General features: G+C 35.4%; 1 protein-coding gene across 1 annotated transcript in view; it reads left to right on the forward strand.

Annotated features, from left to right (window-relative positions):
- The window catches only part of LOC106712606, a 31,851-nt gene extending 11,999 nt beyond the window's left edge, over positions 1–19,852 (forward strand). Inside the window, exons 2-9 of the mRNA XM_045685365.1 lie at positions 2,745–3,322; positions 7,395–8,179; positions 13,861–13,988; positions 14,279–14,412; positions 17,530–17,665; positions 18,177–18,283; positions 18,897–19,030; positions 19,546–19,852. Coding sequence (XP_045541321.1) covers positions 2,777–3,322; positions 7,395–8,179; positions 13,861–13,988; positions 14,279–14,412; positions 17,530–17,665; positions 18,177–18,283; positions 18,897–19,030; positions 19,546–19,645 — 2,070 coding nt within the window. The 5' untranslated portion in view covers positions 2,745–2,776 and the 3' untranslated portion in view covers positions 19,646–19,852. The remainder of the gene's footprint in view (positions 1–2,744; positions 3,323–7,394; positions 8,180–13,860; positions 13,989–14,278; positions 14,413–17,529; positions 17,666–18,176; positions 18,284–18,896; positions 19,031–19,545) is intronic.

Consider the following 19,852-nt stretch of genomic DNA (forward strand, 5'->3'; position numbering starts at 1 on the left):
GTTTTCTTCCTCGCGGCCCCATGCTACATGCACAGAGCCCCCGGTTCCGCTCAATGCGGACTTACGGGTTGCCCGACGGCAGCCGAAGCCAGCACCCCTGGCCATAAGGACCAGCGGACACGCCGCGCCGTTGTTACCCAGACTCCCGTAGTCCACTCTGATGATCAGAGAAGTACCGGAAGAGTCCGGGCAGCAACCCTCGAGAGAGCACCACAAGGCGCTCCTTCCACATTAGTGTTTGGTTCGCGGGGCTAACGCCCTACCCCGGCACACTGCCGGGGCATTCCCCTATCCACCACCAGGGGACGCGCCACGTCGGAGTTCACCTCTCCGCCCACTCGGACAACCGAGCAGGTCCGTGGTGGCCTAGTCATCCCTAACTTAGGGTAAGCTCCGATACCCTGTGGGAACGTATGAAGATGAATAATTTTAATACGTATGATTTCAAACATTCTGTTTTTTTTTTACTCTGTGGTCGTAACTGAGCCGGAAAAACTAAGGTAATATGGCTGTTGCTTATCAATTAATTACGTCATTCCACACTATAAATGGAGCAAGATGGCCGTCGTCTTAATGCTTGTTTTATAATGACTGCATTCAAAATACCTAAACTTATAGAAGGACAATTTTTATATGACACTTCATCAAAATACAACAACGTAACTTTGTAACGGCGGTCATAAAAAATTATTTAATTTTTTGAATTTAGAACTGCAAAATTGCTTACCTTTTTTTTTTTGCAAATTTCGGTCACATATTTGTAATCATATCGTTCGATCGTCGTTACAATGTTGCGTCAGTGAACTCTTTTTTTTAAACACTAAGGATGTTACAAAAAAATTCAAAAACTTCTAGTCTTCTGGTTATTTAAAAAAAAATGAGACCCATCTGCAAGCACTTCCTTTCAATTAAAACAATTTTTATCAAAATCGGACCACCGGCGGCGGAGTTTCCTTCTTTTTGAAATCGGCTTAAAATGGAACAAAATCATGGATATTTCAAGACAAATAAATTCGATTGACATAATGTTTAAAGTCCGATTCATTCACTTTATTCGATGTTTTCAGAGCAGCTCGAATCACTATGAAGCTAAAACTGATAGATGTCAAATTTGACCTATTAAAGTGGCCCTGCTATCTTATCTTACTAATATTATAAATGCGAAAGTTTAGATGTAAGGATGGATGTTTGTTTGAAGATATCTCCGGAACAGCTTTCGGATTTTGATGAAATTTGGCACAGATGTAGAACATAGTTTGGAAGAACACATAGACTATTTATTGTGTTTTTAATAATTCCGCGCTGACGGAGTCGCGGGCAAAAGCTAGTATTTTAAATAAGAAATCCGACTGACGGAGGATCTAATAGACGAATTTGCAATATCTATTGGATGCTTTTGAAAATAAAGATTTTAAAAAGTAGTTGTGTAGATGTTGATTTATAAATAGACTAAATGTCGCACGCAACTTCATCCGCACGGAATTAAAAAAAAACTCAATAAGTAGTCTATTTGTTCTTCCAGATTATGATCTACATCTACACCAAATTTCATCTTGATCCGTTGAGTAGTTCTGGAGATATCTTCAAACAAACATCCATCCATCTAAACGTTCGCATTTATAATATTAGTAAGATTAAAATTAATTAACGACAAACCAATTTTTAAAATGTTTGTATGTCTCTATGTCTGTCTGTAAGGCCGCGTTTTCGGACATTACCCGAAACAGCTACACCGATTTTGACGGGACTTGAACGGGAAGATAGCTTATACACGCAGGCATGTTATAGGCTTCTTGACTAAATACTGCGCTGACGAAGTCGCGGGCTAGTATTATATAAGTGGACTATTACTCAGACTGAATATTACGTATAAAACCATGCCACTGTTCAGCATTTGTAATATTTACACGTTCCCTTGACTCATATTTAAATAATATTTTTTTATCGCGTGGTAAAGTGCATGATAAAATCATGAACGACATAAGTTACTTCTTTATAGTTCCGCTAACTTATATGTTTACTTACGTGGACTCGCGCCACCGAATTATCTATAAAACAAAAAAAAAATTAGCTGTCTCACAAGACTCCGTCGGCGCGAAATACAAGGCAAAAACTTCAATAGTAGTCTACGTATTGTTCTAAATTATTTCCTATGTCGATGCTAAATTTTGGCTACATCCGTTTAGCTGTTATTTTTTTTTATCATAAGGTGGCAAACGAGCAAACGACCACCTGGATTCGCCACAATAGCGAGGCGACCGTTGCCCATAGACATCCGCAAATGCTGATGCGTTGCCTACCTTTAATCAACAAAGAAAGGGGATAATAAACATCCATTCTTACTTTCGCATTTATTATATTAGTAATATTAGTAGAAAGATTTATTCTAGGGCCGTCTCAGATGGACTTATACCATATAGAATGTTGAAATACTCGAGATAGGCGGACAAGAAAAGTACGTAAATGTATGAATGTAGAAGAACCGAGAGGTGTGTCAGGAGCGTGTCAAATAAAGTCTTTGGTATCTTAGTCTAGCTTTTTAGCTTTTAGCTAGGTAAAGATTTTTATCGTACCAAATAAATTAACATGAAATTATTCACCAGTTGCGACTATTACTGATGACAAATACACGTTTTTTTTGTTTTGTTTACGTCTGTTACGAAATGTTTGCATCACAATTTAAACTGATTGCTGTACAGTACAACACCATCTATTGAAGCTACAACTGCTATTATTTTTTTCAGATTCCCAACTCTGTGACGAGAAAAAATTACATATGTTGAATCACCTTCTAATTATGGGAAGTGCAGAAGGACAACACGAAAAACAGAACATACCAATGGCTGATACCGATAAAAGATCAATTAAAAATATCCTCAAGAAACCATTCCGGGTTCTATTCCAAAAGGAAAAGAAGAAAGAAAAGAAACAAGAAGTAAAAGAAACTAAACCAATAAACGTAACTCAAGTATCTGAACTATTGGATAACTTACAGAAACTGGAAATTAAAGAAGATGATGAGTTAGCAAACTTCTCTTACAAAGTTATAAAAGATGAAGAAAGAAATCCAGTACGAACTGATTCTCATTCATCAGAAGATAGTGGTTATTCAGAAAAGGCACAGGCAGATGAGAAAGAAGAAGAATTGATTGAATCATTAAAAGATTTGAAAGTAACAAAAGATGATGAAGATAAGAGAAAGAAGAAATTACAGACCGTATATATTGTAAGAGGACCGACCAAAACTAAACTTATTGATAGCAGGACTTCAATACATCCGTATGGTACAAGTCAGGACACTGTTGAGAGTAAATATAGACAGGTATTTCAAATCTTTATATTTATGTATATAGGTTTTTATGTATGTACATATTTTGCCGTGTCCTTTTTCTCGGAGTGTCATGTAGTTTACACTGGCACAAAATATATACAATAGACATGAGAGATCTAAAAAAAATATTGAAAAGAACTAGTTCAAGTCTCACTATCCATAACTTTTTTCATTGCTTAATTTTTTTTCGATGTTTTCGAGTATTTCCTAAAATTAATGTTTCATCATCTCCAGCTCACTATAAGTCCCCACTGAGGGGCTCGGAGCCTACCCTAACTTAGGGGTGACTATGTCATAGTCAACCACAGCCAAGTGCGGGTTGACTTCACACATATTATTGAATTACTTGTTAGATATGTGTAGGTTGCATAACGATGTTTTCCTTCATCGTAAGAACGTCGGATAAATGTACATATGTAAATCGAAGAGGACCAGGACCTGCAGATTGCAAGTCAAGTGCTTAACCCCTGAGCCACATTACAGTTAACTTACTTTAAATTAAAACTTTTGAAATCATTGTTATGAAACGCTGATAATAGATAGGTGTATTTCATGTATTCAACGTTTTTAACATTCAAGATGTGTGTTTATATCTATAACTAGCTTTCGCCCGCGACTCCGTCCGCGTAGAATTAAAAAAAATATAACGAAACCTACTCAGTAACCTATGTGTTCTTCCATACTATGTTCTATAACTGCGCCAAATTTCAACAAGATCTATTGAGCCGTTCCGGAGATAACTTCTAACAAACATCCATCCATCCATCTAAACGTTCGCATTTATCACAATCCATTGCCTAGCGGCTATCTTAAAGGAGTGTCGGCGCAGTATTCACTCTTCCATACATCTCTTTTAAACTTTATATCTGAATTTACTCTTTTTCTATGCATATTGTCTTTTGTTGCCAAGCCCACACTACTAGGAAATATATTCTTGGCAAAATATTCTTGTTATCGCATGCAAGGTCATTTCTCGGAAAACTGATAATGTGATCTAAAAAAAATTCTGAAATCGCTACATTTACGCTATCGTAAATATGCTAATAAACTAGTTTTTTAGACTAAACAATTTTATTACAATAGGGGAAGCGTCGGTGACTCAAGGGTTAAGCACTTGTAATCTACAGGTCTTGGGTTCAATCTCGCCATGTAACAATGTGTTTTTCGATTTATATATGTACATTTATCCGACGTTCTTACGGTGAAGGAAAACATCGTGATGCACATATGTGAAAAGAAATTCAAAGATATGTTCAAAGTCACCCCGCATTGGGCCAGCGTGGTTAACTTTGGCTTAATCACCCTTAACTTGAGGAGGCTCCGAGACCCTCAATGGGAACCACAGGTGGGCACAGTTAATCGAAAAGTTAACTTCGTTAATAGTTAATTCATTAATTAAAAATTTAACTTCGTTAATCGTTAAAGCGTTAAATTCTGGAAAATTTAACGCAAGTTAAAGTTAATCGTTAACAGTTAACCATACCAAAATTATACATACTAATTTCACACTTATAGTGGCGACACTTGTTTAAAATATTAATTTGATTATTTTAATTATGAAAATTAATTTTCATTAATATAAAATTAATTTTCATTAATATAAAATTAATTTTCATTGATATAAAACCAACCGTAAAAGAATACAAACCGAGATTTTTTTGTTTTCTTCACCCACTGGGTAGGCAAAGGGAACTATGCCAAACAGCGAAGTCTTCGGTACATTATTTTTATTGATATGAAATGAAAATTAAATTTAATGAGATGAGATAAAATGAAACCTAACCTAATTCATTGAATCAAATCATTAACTCTGATATTGTAACAAATAAGGAGCTTCATTTTAGAAATATTTGCATGAATCATATGATCAATCATCAATGATTTTTTTTTTTTTATAAATACTTCGTGGTTGTTTTTTTTTCTTTTTAATAGACATTATTTTGACAGTTCGGAAAGAGAACGCACGAGTTTGGAAAAGCTAAAGAAAAAGCACGAGTAATAAAGTGTTTTTAATACAGTTGATCAAAAAATGGCGTATTGCAGGGACGAAGAGCGTTCGGAATGTGGGCTATTACATACTCGTGTTTTTATATACTCGTAATGAAATATACTATTTCGAACCTTCTTTTGATTTTGTCCTGTTGGTCACGTCTTTCCCGGACGTTCTGATGCATCACACTTGCACGCGAACTTCACATATATCAATGTTCAACTCTTTCGTTCACCTTTCGAGTCACCGACAGTCGTCCAACATAGTTGAACTTAGGGAACGTACCCATACTACGTGACCCGTTTAGGGGGGGGGGGGCGGAGTCTTTAAAATACTACGGTCAGTCACGGGAGGGGGGGGGGGGTGGTTCAGCTTTTTGTCACGTAGTCGATTTTAATGAGAGAAATCTCGTATTTTTTCGACCTATATTCGAATATAGGGCGGTGTTTAGCGCTTTGTAAACTCACAGTTGGTGCATGGTGGTGCAGTGGACAACCTGTCTCGCGTGCGACCTCTGCGGATTCTATCCAGGAGGCTATAAGAAGTTTTATGTGTTTTGGAAGTTGTCTTTATTGCAGTCTTATGCAATAAAGACGAGTATGAGTCAAATTATTTTTTTTTTTCAATTTTTGCCTGTGAAATGATTAAAAATCATAATTATGAATTACTACGTGAAAACTACAGGGGGAGGGGGGGGTCTTGGCATATACTACGAATGGTCACCGAGGGGAGGGAGGGGTCGAAAAATCTTAAAAAATAGGTCACGTAGTATGGGTATGTTCCCTTACGAGCGTGGCGTGGCGCGTAATTTAAACAAAATGACAGCACGTCTCCAAGTTTCTAATTTAACGATTAACGGACTTTTGTTAACGGAAGTTGAGTTTAACGGAAGTTAACAAAAGCGTTAACACTTTTTGAAGTTAACTTAAAAGTTAATCCGTTAAGCAAAATGTTAACTTCGTTAATTAACGATTAACGGATTAACGAGTTAATGCCCAGCTCTGATGGGAACGTATAGTGAGCTGATGATAAATAGAATAGAATAGAATAAGCAAATTAGAAAATTACATTGAAAAAATATTAATGTAAGAATCATTAACTCTTTATCCTTATCCTTCACATAAGGTCGGTGCACCACCTTTTTAGTCGTAACGTCTTTCTAGATCATGTCAAATTTCATACAATCCATCTCTTTCTAGGCCTAACTCTACCAGTATCTCTTATTAACGTAAACTTCAAAATGTATTTTAAAAGTAGCCTATGTGTTCTTCCAGACCATGTTCTACATCTGTGCCAAATTTCGTCAAGATTCCTTGAGCCGTTTCGGAGATATCTTCAAACAAACATCCATCCATGTAACCTCTCGCATTTGTAATATTAGCATGATATGCTTCTACGTACAATAAATGTAAAAATCTCTCTTATACTCCTACTAATAAAGACATCTTTAGTTCTGACCTGAATAATATCTGGGTAATCCTATTATTCAAAAGATGTATTTTATTTTCTTTTTATTGTGGATGTCATTTACAGCGTTTAATGAAGGTTAACAGGTTGTATAAATTTCCATCTACTATAAATATTAAAAACTCGTTTATTGAGATTTTATAAATTATTTTTATAACTAGCATCGCGATTTCGTTAGCACAGAATAAAATAAAAAGTAGTCTATGATATGCTCACGTGCATCAGTTACCTTCCCATCCAAGTCCTGTCATAGTTGGTCCAACCCTTCCGGAGATTACCCGACACAAACGCGACCTTGCGGACAGACATACAGACAAACAACATTATTTAAAATTAGTTTTAATTTATCAAGAATATCGTAGTTCTTAATTGAATTTCGTTATTAACAAGAAACCTGTATATATGCAAGACGCATTGTCCGGCAACAGCGAATGACCTCTACAAGCGACAAAAATATCGCGGTCCTTTGAACTCTCGCTTATGCAGATTTTATTGTATAATGTTTAAGTAGTAATAAGTAATGAAAAGATGAAGTACTAGAAGTTCTTTTAGAAATAAATCTATAAAACAATAAAGAAATTAAAGAAATTTCATTTAATTTTCCAGATAAGTCAAGTCAATAAGCATACATTATCAGGTGGTCACGTGATAACGAAATGTACATCAACGGAATACCAACCAGACATAACCACCGTATTGAAGCAAATAGACAAAGACGTGCAGAATTTCCAACAAAACTCGGAGCAAGACCGAGAAAGAGATTGGCTTGTTGCTATGGAATTCTTAGCAAAAACCGAAAAAACAAATATATTACAAGGTTTCCCCGAAGATGAAATATCCCAAGAATTCAACGAAATCAAATCCTACCCAACAAAAGAACCAGAACCGAATCCAATTGAAGAATTCTCAACAGCAAATCATGCAGCTTACGAAGAATTCACCGATTTAGAATTGGCATCTATAACTGATTACATAGACAATTCTCGAAACGACAAATCTATATTCCCAACACCACCACGTTCTGAAACTATGACCAGTCCTATATCAGATGCTTATAATACATTATCACCTGAACTTTCATCACCATTATATAATAGTGATAATGAAAAATATCAAGATATACAAGAGGTGATTGAATTCCCAAAATGTGTGACTAGTCATGATTTTGATAGAACAAAGAAGGAAAGAACATCAACTTCTTCGATGACATTGAAGCAATATAAAGATTTGCAGAAGGATATATCTACGGAGTTCTTGAAGAAGATTTGCTGCCAGAGTAATAGAAAGACTTGCAGACAGATATTTTTAGAACATATGGAGAAATTGAAGAAGGAAGATAGGAAAGATTTGTGCGTCAAAGTAGCAAATTTGGATTTGAAGACGGCGTATGGGTGAGTACCTTCCTGTCAAACATACTGTTATCCTTGTATTTTTGTATGTAGGTTCCTTTGTAACATCCTGTATACTAAATGACTGAACAGATTTTGTCAAGTGAGGTGTCATTCGATTGCTATTCTTTCCCTGAGTGTCATAGGATATATTACATAGCCACAAAATACATATAGTGGACGTGAGATATGAAATTATAAATTAATGAAAAGCAAGTTCGAATCTCACTAGCCATAACTTTTTTTACATCTCTTAAGATCCGTTTTGTACATACCTTCAAACTAACATCTAAACATTCTCTTTTAGAATATTAGTAAGATAACAGTCTTTTATGATTTTTTTTTACTTAAAATATGAAATTTTATGATATTTATTTTTAAAACAATAGATGCCGCTATCATACATTAGAGGTTCAGAACGTCGGGTTTTTTTTTTTGTTTTAAATTAAGCTTAGGTTGTTGTAGTTGACTTCAATTTAAATTCAAAACTGTGTAAAAATAATGTTAAACAATACAAACTCTTTGAGTATACGATTTAATACCTACTCTATTTGAATTCTATCAACGAACATTAAAGCATATACATACGGCTGGTCTTTATCCTTTGTCTACATACTTTGCGTTCAAATGAGTAAATTAAGACCCGTTTCCACTATCTGCGTTACACTTACCGCGTGATGAATAAAAATTTCCTTTCTATTCAAATATTTAATGTTCATAGACAAACTGTACGTTTGTGACTGAAATTGACTCTAACTCGGTTCGCGCGGATTTAAAAAAAAATAAAAGCCTATTTGTTCATCCAGGCTATGTTTTACTTGTATGCCAAATTTCAGCAAGATCATTGCTGATCGTTCTAGAGATAACTTCTACCAAACCTCCATTCATCCAAACATTTGCGTTTATAATATTACAAAGATTTTCAGTAAAACTCTTTAATTAACTTATATTACATAACTTATATACGTGATACAGTTACTCGGTAGCGTAGGTCTAGTAACTACGCTTTGAATTTTTTCTTATCGCTGCCTTTTTAGTCGAATGCAAAAAGAAGCAGGTTAGAAGATTAGCAGATTTTTCTCAGGTTATCTTCTTGAAGTGCATATACATTAAATAATCGCGTCCGTTCTCCATAATAGTTTTTCGTAAATGATTCATTTATAACATCAGCTATCCTTATTTTTCAATATCACTGCAATTTTACATCGAAATAAATGAAAAAATTTAATAGTAGTTTAAATTCAAACATATAGACCGACGAAGTTATCTGACCCGGTTAGTATAGTCAAACTAAATTTTTTATAGCCAACTAACGCTCTCTGTCATCGGGAAAGAATAAGTGGAAATGCTAATCTCTTTCTGTGAACGAATCATGAGTAAGAAAGAGATTGCAGAGCGTGAACGAGAGTGGGCTGCTCGGAGGCAGCGGTCGGCGAATACACCGCAATCCGTCTAATTCGTTAATACGTTACCGTTATAGTGTGGAGCCACAGGGAGAATTCTCTCCTGGGGAGATAAGTGCTGATGGTTCCGGTGCGTTCCTTGGATATCCCGGAATCCTCTTCTTTTTGCACTTAAGTTTGACCACCGAGAGGGTTTTAGTGGGTCAAATTCTACATAAAGTCTTTCCCCCTAAAGGCAGGGTATCTTTAGAAGATTTCCCCCCCGACACCAAAAAAAATGCGCTTTCTGTCAACGTCAAAAAAGTGTAAGAAAATCCTTGTCTTAGTGTTAGCAAGTTGGATTTTTTTAAATGTTATTTTCTATACCTTAGTAGTATATTGAACATAATTTCTGACAGACTTAACCGCGATAGGAACGCCTTTCTTATCGAGTCATAAAGTCGCACTCATCGTTATCATCTCCTTGACCTTGTCCCACCTACGTAGGGTCGGTGCATCAGGTTTCCAACCTCCGAATGAATCTGTCTGCCGTCATCTCCATTGTCACCCCCTTTTTAATTATGTCATCTTTCACGCAATCCATCCATCTCTTCCTAGGCCTACCTCTACCGGTGTACCTCCACAAACTTAACGTAAAGTTGCAGTATAAGTAGAAGCGGTTGCGTTAATTACGCTAGTGGAAAAGGTATCTTATACTTCCTCGGTGCTTTATATAAATATGTTGTGAATATGTTATGTTAAATAAATAACAGTCTTGTCAGAAATAATTTTATTCAATTAGACTTTAAGAACAATTTACATTTTGATTTAGTGTTTACGTCATTTTTATTGGAATTGTTTAGTTTTTTTATCTTCGTTTCTTTGTAAGAAATCTTTTATGTCACTCTAGTTGTTTTCACAATAATCCGTAGAATATAAAGTTATCTCTGGTTTTTTTTTTCGAACAAAATACAAAAGGGTGGCAGTATGTTTGGTTCTAATCAAGGTTGTAAATCGTTATAAATACAATTGTACGCGGTAAATGTTGGTCAATAAATATATAGAAAGAGACAATAGATTCGGTTTCGTATAGCGTTATCTCTGTTACACTTTAATAATACGAATGGCATCGAACATTAATTTGATGGTCAATCCGTTTAGGTCACAATTGAATGTACATACTTACAGATACAGTCAAAACCGTTTATGGCGACATCGTTTAGAACAACATACCGGTTAAATTGACCAAAATCAAAGGTCCTGGCTGAATGTTATATACATATCTTTCCTATTAATACCTGTCACCGGTTGTTACAACTATCGGTTTTTACGACTCAATATGAGTAGTCCCTTCAATGTCGTTATAACAGATTTTGACTGTATATACATTTAATGATATATTGAAAAACATTGCACTCTTATTTGAAATCTCTATATTTATACGATTTTTATTATATAGTCCGATAAAATTATCTGGCCCGGTAGCATAAAAAAAACTTGAGAGGTGTGTTGGGACACCCGGATGGAACGAAGTTCCTTTCAATTAATTAGTGAAGGAATCAATGTTTATTCTATGAATAAAAAACTTAAGTCTTCACAAGAAGTACATTTTATTTGTATGAATTTTCGTTATATATTGTCACGTCGTTGCCATGGTGAAGTAGCGCTCATTCGTCTATAGCAAAAAGTGTCGTGACAACTTTTCGTAAGAATTTTTTCCGTCTAGCCCCCTTTCACAACGCGCGATAAGGAACTTCGTTCCAAAAAATTACAATATCTTATTAGCGTTCTTCTTAAGTACTTGTCGGACTTTATATTTATGACAGAACTAACCGCGATAAAAGCGCCTCTCTCATCGGGTCAGTTTTTAATATTATAAATATTGTTTTGTTTTCTTACGATTATCGTTTTTGTGCCAAATATTTACAATGCACGAACAAAATGGTGGAATAAATTACATCAGTGTACTGAAATAGGACGGCACTGACGTACATTGTGCCGCATTAAATTGACTTGGAAATGGGTGACCATATATTTAAATATCGTTGGACATGTTTAATTTAAATATAAAAAAATATATATACACAACTCACACCTGTAACCTAGAGGAGTAGGCAGAGATCACGAACCTCCATTTGGCGTGGTCAAACGAACCTCCGCAATCCACTTTTAGCTGCGTCGCCGTCTTTTTTTCTCGGGGTTTTTTGCTGATATGTGCAGGTAGCATCATGATGTTTTCCTTTACCGTAAAAACTTCTGATAAATGTACATATGTAAATTGAAAAAACACATTGGTACATGGTATAAAAAATCATTTTAATTAAATAAAACAGGCCAAGTGCGAGTCGGACACGCGCACGGAACCCTTTCCGTACAAACCTGTTGATTTAAATGACGTTAGCTCAGAAGTTTGATTTTTTACAGCACCAAGGGACAGTAGACCTGAGTATTTGATATTAATTCCAGCTTGATACATCAACGCGTTTCTGAGAAAAAAGGTCTTTACAGACAGACTGACGGACAACAAAGTGATCCTATAAGGGTTTCGGTTTTTGGAACGAAGTTCCTTATCGCGCGTTGTGAAAGGGTGCTAGACGGAAAAAATTCTTACGAAAAGTTGTCACGACACTTTTTGCTATAGTAAGTATGACGACGAATGAGCGCTACTTCACCATGGCAACGACTTGACAATATATAACGAAAATTCATAGAAATAAAATGTACTTCTTGTGAAGACTTAAGTTTTTTATTCATAGAATAAACATTGGTTCCTTCACTAATCAATAGAAAGGAACTTCGTTCCATCCGGGTGTTTTTCACACACCTCTCAAATTTTTTCTTTCGAAATACGGAACCCTAAATAACGTACACTAATCGTTTAATGATAGTTGTTCCACGTTATCAAATTTAATATCAATTAACAAACCAATAATTAATTGACCTACTAATCTTAATATCAACAGTACTATACATATAGACCGACAAAATTATCTGACCCGGTGGGCACAAGTCAAACTAAACTATGATAGCTCACTACCGCCCTCAGACAATGTCAAAGATGTTTTTGGAACGAAGTTCCTTATCGCGCGTTGTGAAAGGGGGCTAGACGGAAAAAATTCTTAGGAAAAGTTGTCACGACACTTTTTGCTATAGACGAATGAGCGCTACTTCACCATGGCAACGACGTGACAATATATAACGAAAATTCATAGAAATAAAATGTACGTCTTGTGAAGACTTAAGTTTTTTATTCATAGAATAAACATTGGTTCCTTCACTAATTAATAGAAAGGAACTTCGTTCCATCCGGGTGTCCCTTGACACCTCTCAAGTTTTTATTTTATTTAATTTTAGTCCTCTTTCCCTTCCCACCCTTTTTTTATAAGGAAAGAATGAGAAGGTGAAGTGGATTTTATGGAGGTGGAGATGCATAGGAAGGTTAAATATTGTCTTTTTGTGGGTCTCCTTCGTCGATTGAGGGTAGACAACGCTTCTGCAATTGCGGATGTCTATAGGTAGCGGTCGCTTTGCTATTTCGGCGAAATCATGTGACCGATTGCTCATTTGCCATCTGATAATATAAAAAAATGACATTGTCTAAGCCTAGGTAGTATTTACAAATTTTCTGACAAGAGCAGCTCCTCTCGGGCCAGGTATGCTTTTTTGACTGTAGTTTGACAAATCACGGCTACGAAGCAACGGCACAACGAACAAAAATGACCTATTGAAAATCGGTCTTTAAAAAAAAATCAACCCACGATTATTTAGGTATTTTGTTGTATTAAGTATTTTGTACTAGCTTTTGCCCGCGACTAGGGTTGCCAGGTCGCCAAACCTACTAGCTGGACAGACCAGCCAGTTTGGCCGGACATTTGGGTAGAAAGGTCGGACACCCTATATTATTTAGGATTTTGTCTCAGTATTAATAGGTACACTCTCGTTTGGGAAATGTAAAAAGCCTTACAAAAGCCAGAAAACCGTTTTTTTTTGGGCCGGACACGTAATCAAAAAGCCTACCTATGCCCGGCTTTATCCGGACGCCTGGCAACGCTACCCGCGACTCCGTCCTCCCGAACCCGATCCCGATGCATGGATATTTATTATAAGGTATCTCCAAAACGGCTTAACGGATCTAGATGAAATCTGGTACAGATGTAGAATGTAGTCTGGAAAAACACATAAGTTACTAATCTAGTTTTTTTTATTTCGCGCAGACGGAGTCGTGGGTAACAGCTAGTAATTAAACATGTGTCAGAATAAAGAACCTAAAACATAAGTATAAAAAAATAATGTTGTTTTCAGTGTACTACACCACATCCTGCTAAGTCTCTCCTCTAGTGACAAAGAAGAAGACGTTCAGATGTCCCTTTTCAGCCTTATTTGCGAAAGGGTCATGGCGCAAAATTCTGTGCTATTCCTTAGCGATTTCGGTAAGTTCTCTAACATTGTGACCCCCTAAGGGGTCGTAATTATCGTTAGGGGGTCGCAAACATTTAGTAACTAGAAATTTCTTTGTTTTGTTTGTTAATCAATAATCAAGATTTCTGGTAAACTTGTAATGTCTAATATCAACCTGCGATAAAGGTTTGATATAATTTAAGTTTTTTTTTTTTTGTTTTTTATTGTTAGGCAAAAACATGTCTGTTTTTAATAAGTCTGTGGTTACAACGTTTTGTTAGGTTTGCTATAATATATCTCAAACGTTTGTCAACTTTTGCAGGTCTAAGCCTCATCAAGTCGTCAGCTCTACGCTGTTACAAGCGTCCTATACTGACCAGATATTTGGTACACTGTGCGCGTACCGCACTCAAGTTCAACGCACCCCCGCCTGGTACTGAATACCTGTTCCATGAGGTAAGAATTGGAATTATCACAATACTAGCTGTCGCCCGCGACTCTGTCCGCGCGGAATTAAAAAAAAAGCCTATGCGTTCTTCCAGATTATGTTTCATCAGAAATTTCATCAAGATCTGTTTAGTCGTTCCGGAGATAACTTCAAACAAACATACATCTATCTTAAGTCTAAACATTCGCATTTATAATATTAGTAAGATTAATATAATTGCCATAATCCTTAACCACTTATCTTATCCTGGCTTCATTCCACTCACGTGTGGTCGTCATACAAGGTTTTATAAATCTTTAAGTTTTGGCATATTTTTTTACGACCGGCCGCCTAACTGTCACCAACCATACTTGGGAAGAATATTTTAAAGTTAAATCTATCTATCTATATATATAAAAGAAAGTCGTGTTAGTTACACTATTTATAACTCAAGAACGGCTGAATCGATTTGACTGAAAATTGGTGGGCAGGTAGCTTAGAACCAGGAAAAGGACATAGGATAATTTTTACCCCGTTTTCTATTTTTTATTCCGCGCGGACGGAGTCGCGTGTAAAGGCTAGTCTATATATATAGTCAGAAAGTGGTGTTAGTTACACTATTTATAACTCAAGATAGGTCGAACTGATGTAGCTGAAAATTGATGGGGAGGTAGCTTAGAACTAGGAGACGGACATAGGAACTTTTTTTATCTTGTGTGCAATTTTTTTTATTCCGCGCGGACGGAGTCGCGGGTAAAAGCTAGTATAACATAACAGCTAAAAAAAAATCATGTAATTTCCTAATTGCTGATAACGACAAAATATTTTTTTAAACTTTTATCTGCCTCTCCGTTATGTTTCGGGTAATCTCCGGAATTGCTGCACCGAACCTACCCCAAGTTAGGGGTGACTATGTCATAGTCAACCACAGCCCAAAGTTGACTTCACACATATCATTGAATTTCTTCTCAGATATGTGCAGCATCACGATGCTTTCCTTTACAGTAAGAACATCAGATAAATGTACATATGTAAATCGAAAACATGTACATGACGGGATTCGAATCCAGGACATGCAGATTGCAAGTCACAAATATATGTACCCACTTATTTTGGTATTTTTTAGCCGACTTCAAAAAGAAGGAGGTTATCAATTCGACTGTATTTTTTTTTTTTTTTTTTTTTTTTATGTGTGTTACCGCGAAACTCCGCCCCTGGTGGTCCGATTTTGATGAAAAATATTTTAATCGAAAGGAAGTGCTTGCAGGTGGGTCCCATTTTTTTGTTTTTTTTTTAAAATAACTAGAAGACTAGTAGATTTTGAATATAGCTTCAAAATTTGTTGCGAACATTAGGGACATTTTTGCTTTCAGCGCTTACGTAGGCTAAACTATAGGACCTACATAAAAATGATGTATGGCGAATTGAAGCTCTTTAAATGTGCTAAATAAAAGTCCGCGATAGCATATATCTATCTTTTATAGTTTTCTCACAATAACCATTTTTTTCTTCAGAAACATCAATTAAATTCATGCCCTATTTCCGACGCTATTATTCGAGTTCAGTATTATCCCTTATGTAAATAAACATGTTCATTATCAAGAGAATTTAATGTAGATTATATTTGCAATTGAAACTATATCATTCTGTCTAATAGTTTAGGAGATATCGTAAGAATAAAATTACGCGGAAACGAAAAATGCTACACGAAAAGCACAATTTTGCTTTCTGGGCTTACGTAGGTCAAACTATATGACTTACATAAAAATGATGTATGGAGTAATTATACATCCTTTAATTTGCTAAATAAACGTCTTCGGTGGCATATATCTATCATCTATGGATGTCTCACAAAAACCATGTTATTGTGAACAAACTTCGATTAAAATGCACACGAAAAACAGCGTCGTAAGCTTGCGGCGCTATTATATTATATTCGATATGAATCCTTATCCAAATAAATATGTTTGATGGCTAGAGTATTAAATGCAGATTACGTTAGCCTTTAAACTATGTAATTCTGATCAATAGTTTGGGAGATATTAAATAATTAAAAACTACGCGCATTCGAAAAATGCTAGTGCGGCGCGCGGCTGGACAAAATTAAAGGCACGCTACGATGTATTAGTTCGGTAATTTTCAATTTGTATACCGATTTTGATAATTATTTCATTGTTTAAAGGATAAGTGGTTATCTGATGCATTCTAAATTAGTTTTTGAATTGAAGTACACACATATCAAATAGGAAAGTCCTTTTCTTTATTTGTCTTATTTATGTCTTTATATGTATTAAGGAAATTTGTAATTGAACTTCAAATTCACTAAAAATTGTGAAATAAAACAAAAATTTTAAGAAAAAAAAATAGCCGACTTCAAAAAAAAAACAATCGCAAACAAAATGCACTCAAAAGTAACCTAAAAAAACCAATTTCAAACAAAATGCACTCAAAAGTAACCTAAAAAAAACAATTTCAAACAAAATGCACTCAAAAGTAACATAAAAAAATTCAAACAAAATGCACTAAAAAGAAACAAAATAATGTCATGAAAACTCTCTAAACTCTAGTAGTTAGTAGTAGGGGCTCAGTTTTCCGCAACTCCACGACAAGCGCGTATTTTGGGTGTCTCTAAACTCTAAAGAAAGTTCTCTTCTTTCTTGTAACATGTCTATATTGTATAATTATTGTTATTTTGGAGTCGGTTTCGGCCTAAGTAGGGACATAAACGTAAGTATGTCTAATACATCTCAAATATAAAATGTCACCTATTTACTTCGGCCGACACCGACTGCGAAATAACAATAATTATACAATATAGACATGTTACAAGAAAGAAGAGAACTTTCTTTAGAGTTTAGAGACACCCAAAATACGCGCTTGTCGTGGAGTTGCGGAAAACTGAGCCCCTACTACTAACTACTAGAGTTTAGAGAGTTTTCATGACATTATTTTGTTTCTTTTTAGTGCATTTTGTTTGAATTTTTTTATGTTACTTTTGAGTGCATTTTGTTTGAAATTGTTTTTTTTAGGTTACTTTTGAGTGCATTTTGTTTGAAATTGGTTTTTTTAGGTTACTTTTGAGTGCATTTTGTTTGCGATTGTTTTTTTTTTGAAGTCGGCTATTTTTTTTTTATTGTTTACTTCAGGTTGATGCTTTGGGTGATAACTTGTTAATAGCTTGTGTGAGAGCTGGTGATATTTGTGCGGACGTTCTTTATGAGTTGATGAGAAAGGAAAATGGTGAATTACCTCTCTTTGATGTTCACCACACTAATACTGATGGTATGAATAATTTCTTTGTTCTTTTAAAATTATATAAAGTAGTCTATACTTGTTAGGATACGAACTATTTAATAGGAATAGATGTTAGCAACATCTGTTGCAGGAATTGGTCTAGCTCACTGAAATATCACGACCAAAAGACAGTTTAATGAGTGTGAGTTCCGGAGGACTCATTTTAGTATTTTCCTTCCCACCTTTTTCTTATAACGGGAAGGGGATTTGATGGAGGACGCATAAGAAGAGTAGATTCTCTATCTTTGTCCTATCCTCCGTCGATTAATGTCTATGGACAGAATTGGCTTCGCTATTTCGTCGAATTCAGGTGGCCGCTTGCTCGTCAGAAAGTTCATTAAGTCCACTAAACTCGTCCCATTTATCAAACTATTCCGCTGATAGTTGCTGTAACTGTAATCATGTCAAAACTGAACTGTTTTGGAGATATCTTCTAATAAACATCCATCCATCCAAAACATTTACATTTATAATATTAGATGTTATATTCAACTTTCAGGTTATACAGCTTTGCACGTAGCTTGTAGTCTTCATAGTTCTGAATCACCCAAACTACATACAGTACACGTTTTGTTACAACATGGTGACGCTGATGTATGGAAAGGAGTGAGTATTTTGTTTTATATGTTTTCATTTATAGACTTGTTGTCGCCCACCGAGGTAAAAAAAAAACTTAATAAGTAACCTATGTGTTCTTACAGACTATGTTCTACATCTGTGACAAATTTAATTAAGATCTGTTGAGTTGTTCCGGAGATATCTTCAAACAAACATACATCCATCCATCTAAACATTTCATGAGAATCGGTCAAGCCGTTTCTGAGGAGTACGGGAACGAAAACTGTGACACGAGAATTTTATACATTAGATAAGGATTAGTGACAAATAGAATAGTTTTTTTTTTTTTTCATTCAATAAACACACAATCGTTGTACAATCAGGGAATTTGTGGGTATTCCAGTTTAAAAGCGATAGTTTTTTAATGCTTCGTACTTATTGAGACGACGTGGTAATTATCACCAATCGGACGCAACTTTATAACGTGTCTTTATTAAAAAAGAATGGTCAGTACACTTTTAATTGCTTTTTACTGAAATGCCATCGTTTGCGCAACTCACTGCTACATTGTTTTGTTACGGAGTTTGTAGTTTCTCAGTAGTCGGAATACAGCGAAGTGCTCTGGTTGTACTTTAGTTATTTATCAGGTTTTTTCCTATAGGACGTGAAAGGCGGTGACACAGCTGTCCACTTGGCCATCAACTCGCCGACATGCGATTTGAGACTTGTCATGATAATTTTCCGACACATCGATAGGAAAATGTGGAAGAAACTTGCGCACGTACAGAACAGAAGGTAACTGTTAAAGTCCCTTTCCACTAGCGCGATTTTTATTTCTATGTTCAAAAAAACATATGTATTTTAATTATTTTCCTAACTAGTTGTCGACTGCGACTCCGTCCGCGTAATTAGCAGCCTATGGCATATTCCATTCTATGGTCTAAGTCTGTTCTATATTTCATCTAGATCCTTTCAGTCGTTTTGAAGTTACGTGGTAACAAATATCCAGACATCTAGAATTTGCAATTATAATATTAGTATGAATGTAAAACTATGTTTTTTTTATGAAATTTATCCTCGAAGTGCTTATAAATTCACATTAATATAAAGAGGAAAGATGTAGTTTTTTATGTAACAAATAAACTCAAAAACTACTGAACTCAATTCAAAAATTCTTTCACCATTAGAAAGCTACATTGAGTGATATAGGCTATTTATATTATTAGATTTCTCTAATTCCGCACAAACGGAGTCGCGGACAAATGCTAGTTTTTTTTTTATTAATTAGTAATTTTAAATATATTTTGTAGTTCGGTGACACCTCTTGAATATGCTCGTTCTGCTATAAAATCTTCAACCAGACAGAATTATCCTCACGAAGTACTGGAATTCTTGAAGAAATGCCGTTGAAATATATCCTTTATATCTATTAAAAATAAAGACTAATTTACTGTGAAATCCGACAACATTGACTATTGTATTGACATGTGGCGATACAAGTACAAGATAGTTGACAGTCACAGTCAAATTGACACATATCTTTAAATTTATTTAACCCGGTGGACATAAGTTAAACTAAATTATGTAAGCACACTAGCGCCACCCTCTCAATGTCAC

The sequence above is a fragment of the Papilio machaon genome, chromosome 29, assembly GCF_912999745.1.
Source record: "Papilio machaon chromosome 29, ilPapMach1.1, whole genome shotgun sequence".
NCBI lineage: Eukaryota > Metazoa > Arthropoda > Insecta > Lepidoptera > Papilionidae > Papilio > Papilio machaon.